A 1043-nucleotide genomic window follows, 5' to 3' on the forward strand; every position below is an offset into this window, starting at 1 on the left:
CTTGCTTCCCAGGCCCACGTAGCCACAGAACATGGTTTCTACTCCCAGCTAGTGCAGAGGTGACACAGCTAGTACAGAGGTGACACGGCACAAGCCATAGGCAGCTATAGACCAAAACGCTGAGGCACTAAAGTAACCAACCACGGCATGTTGCCAGCAGGCATCGGAACCGCTGCACAGCTGAGGCTTCCGGAACTGGATATACCACAGAACCAGGTAACGTGGAAACCATGATGGCCCAAAGAGGAGCAGGTATCTCCCTCCTTTCTAGCTGGTGAACATTAGTTCTTTTGCAGTTCTAAGACTCAAGGAGTTCTATCAGCTCAGGTTCACCTTCCTTTAATGGTGTATGGCCTAAGACACTGACACGGCAGAACTGTTCCTATCACCGTCACCACAGGTGACTGTCACAGAGCAAGGAATCAGAGCCAGGTCCACGCGCAGGTTTAACGCAAAGCCTGCCAGCAATCCTACTTGTCTTTATGGCACAGACCTGAGGCTCCCCGGGATCGCCAAGGGAGAGGGGGGCAGGACGTGTCCGCGATTCCCGGGCCCTTTCCCGCAGGGACCGCCCGTCGCGCTGCACTTGCACAGAACCGGCACGCGATGGAGCCGCGGAGCCGCAAATCTGATTTACGGCCCCGCAGTTACAAGGGCTGCCTGCCACGGGACTGTTTTATTTGGCTGCAAACTGCCGCGTTCCGGCTTCCTGATAACGCATTTCCTCCAAGAGGGGACGAAACGCCCTCGTGTATAAGAAAAACAAAAGGAAACTGAAAATGAAGCTATGACGAAGGAGAAAGAAAAAAAACCCTAATAATATTCACAGCCTTCCAAAAATCAAACACGTTTTAAAAGCGAACTGCCAGACGCTTATCTGCCACGACACGACCAGCTCTCCTGCCCGCTACGAGCCACGCAGCCCAGCAGCCTCCCGCGGTGCCCGGCCCCGCCAGGGAAGCGCCGGGGCGCGGAGCTCCGCAGCGGGAACCCGCGGGGCGGGCGCACCGCGGCCGAGGCGCTTCCCGCGCCGGCCTCCGCAC

General features: G+C 57.1%; 1 protein-coding gene across 1 annotated transcript in view; it reads left to right on the forward strand.

The window, feature by feature from the left end:
• The first annotated feature begins 606 nt into the window (after positions 1–606).
• The window catches only part of COMTD1 (catechol-O-methyltransferase domain containing 1), a 5010-nt gene continuing 4573 nt past the window's right edge, over positions 607–1043 (forward strand). The window contains exon 1 of the mRNA XM_026044486.1: positions 607–751. Coding sequence (XP_025900271.1) covers positions 607–751 — 145 coding nt within the window. The remainder of the gene's footprint in view (positions 752–1043) is intronic.

This window comes from Nothoprocta perdicaria, unplaced genomic scaffold (genome assembly GCF_003342845.1).
Source record: "Nothoprocta perdicaria isolate Ctin4 unplaced genomic scaffold, notPer1 scaffold_105, whole genome shotgun sequence".
Classification (NCBI taxonomy): Eukaryota; Metazoa; Chordata; class Aves; order Tinamiformes; family Tinamidae; genus Nothoprocta; species Nothoprocta perdicaria.